The following is a 2,364-nucleotide window of genomic DNA, read 5'->3' on the forward strand; positions in this document are numbered from 1 at the left end:
GGCCTGACCGAGGGCCTGGTTGGTGCCCAGGGGCTGCTGGGAGCTACTGGGTTTGCTGGAGGACGACCGCTGGCTGGTCTTGCCGTCTTTGCCCGGTTTGCTCCAGTACAGGTTCTCACCCACCTGTAGAGCGGCGCCCAATTTCTGAGCCATTTCAACCAGCTGTGTGAGAAAGAGATGAGATCTCCTGTGATTCTTGGCAATGTGTGTGTGTGTGTGAATCATCATTAGGAAAAATCAGTTTTAATAATTACCAGACTGATATAATGAGGAAGAAAAGATGAATGAATTCATAAAAAAAACAAATAAAAATATAATATATATTTTTTATTATTTTTTTTACATTTATATTAAGCAAAATTATTATAGCATTATTATAAATGCAGAGATTTATATATCTAAATTGTAAAGAATTTAAATATCATGGTATTTATTATATTGATTTTAATTTTAAATTGTTGGATTTAATAAAGTTTGTGGGGATTATCAGCTTTAATAATCTTATCAAAATAACAAAAACAGTTAAATGTCAAAAGTTTCATTTTTTCATTTAGTTATATGTCTGTTTTCTCACAAATTCTTAGTATAAATGCAAAAATAATTATATTATTTTTTTAAATCATGGCACTATACTGTTTTAATAAAAAGTTGTTTCCAGACATTGCTTCCATTATATTTGTCACTGTATTAAATAAGAAATAACAGCAAAAAAAAAAAAAGATTACATATGTTGGGACACATTACAGTAATGAGAATAAATAAATAAATACTAATTACATACATATATTTTTTTAAAAGATACCTTAAAGTTTTGTTTAAGGGCCGTTTTATTGCAAGTAAACTATCTATGAGCAGAACGATTGTTTTGTAACATTAGGTGTTAGTCTTGATGGTCTCTTAATGTCTAAATGGCCAGATTTTGGTCAGAATAAGACTAGGGTTCAGTACCTCTGGGTCAAACTCAGTGTTGCTGTTATTGTCCACCTGAGTGTTGACTTTTCTCTCCATCTCTTGAAACTGCAGCAGGGCAGCCTTCTTATCGCCCTGATTATAGAGGAACACCGCAAAGTTCAGGTTCACCAGCAGCTTTGACCTGCCAGACAAAATACACTCACTTTAACTCAACTAGTTCTGTACATTATAGATTTACCAGCACAGATCAGGGTCTGAAGTACATACTCATCCAGCTGAAGCGCCTGCTCGTAAGACCTGCGGGCGTTATCTGCGTCGTCCAGATTGGTCAGAGCAACTGATGAGGGTCAGAGCACAAATAACAATCACATTAAATTAAACTGGACAAATATTGATTCTCACATTTACACTGTTCTTTAAAGGAACTGTTCTTTTAAAAATGTTTTATTTATTAAAAATAAAAGTGCATTATCATTTTTTATCTAAAGCATTAAGTAAATGAAGTAAATAGCAAAAGTACAACACGTTACCTGTTTAAAAAACTATTTCAAACAGCAGCAATTGTTATTAGATTATTATTTTGAATGTAAAGTGACATTTATTTTTAATATTAATTTTAAAATATATTTAATATCATACGGCATTATTATTATTTATATTTAACAAATTATTTATTTTTAAATTAAATTAAAAAGTAACATGCTATCTGTTTAAAAAGTACTTAAGATAGTATTAGTTGTGGTTGGCCAGAAGCATGCAAATTTGCTCATACATGGATGATTTTCATATTTAATATCTTGTGTGAAATATATTATTAATATATCTTTATTGTCTTTCTTAATACACGTTTTTTAAACCGTTTTTATTTTAAAATTAATTAAAATATCATAACACATTATTCTTTTTTTATGTAAAGTCACACATTAATTATTTTTTAAATTAGTTAAAAAAGCTACTATTGTATTTAAAATATGATCTTTTTTAGTAAATGTTGGTTGTTTTTATGTTTACATTTATTTAATAAAAATGTAATACTGTATTTTTAAGATAAAGTAAGAAGTCATTTATTTTTTAAATTAAATAAAAAGCAAAAAAGTATGGGATTACTTTATTACTGTCTTTTTTTTGTGTTTTTTAATTGTTTTATTTTAAAATGTATTTTTTTATGTAAAGTGACACTTATTCATTTTTTTTTTATATAATAAAAAGAAAAGCTGCATGTTGATAAAACTGTCAGACTACTTCAGCAGTAGTTTTTGATATGTTTACCGGCCAGTAGCATGTAGAGTTCGCTCATGCGCGGCCGCAGGTTGATGGCGGCGCTCAGAAAGTGGAAAGCTGATGCGTACTGCTGCATGGTGAGATGAACCAAACCCAGATTATACAGGATCTTCCAATCAAACGGAGACAGATAGTTTGCCCTCTTCAGACAGCTGATGGCCTGCAGGAGAG

The 2,364-nt window shown here is 30.5% G+C and overlaps 1 protein-coding gene across 1 annotated transcript; it reads right to left on the reverse strand.

Annotated features, from left to right (window-relative positions):
- Positions 1-3: 3 nt before the first annotated feature.
- Positions 4-2,354, reverse strand: LOC107683238 (Bardet-Biedl syndrome 4 protein-like; the record flags this gene model as incomplete). Its single annotated transcript, XM_016479303.1, has 4 exons — positions 2,182-2,354; positions 1,180-1,249; positions 949-1,093; positions 4-162 (listed from the first exon to the last, which is right to left on the reverse strand). Coding segments are annotated over exons 1-4 (462 nt in total), but the record flags the coding sequence as incomplete, so codon positions are not given.
- Between the last annotated feature and the right edge of the window lie 10 nt (positions 2,355-2,364).

The sequence above is a fragment of the Sinocyclocheilus anshuiensis genome, unplaced genomic scaffold, assembly GCF_001515605.1.
Source record: "Sinocyclocheilus anshuiensis isolate Anshui unplaced genomic scaffold, SAMN03320099.WGS_v1.1 C33075775, whole genome shotgun sequence".
Classification (NCBI taxonomy): Eukaryota; Metazoa; Chordata; class Actinopteri; order Cypriniformes; family Cyprinidae; genus Sinocyclocheilus; species Sinocyclocheilus anshuiensis.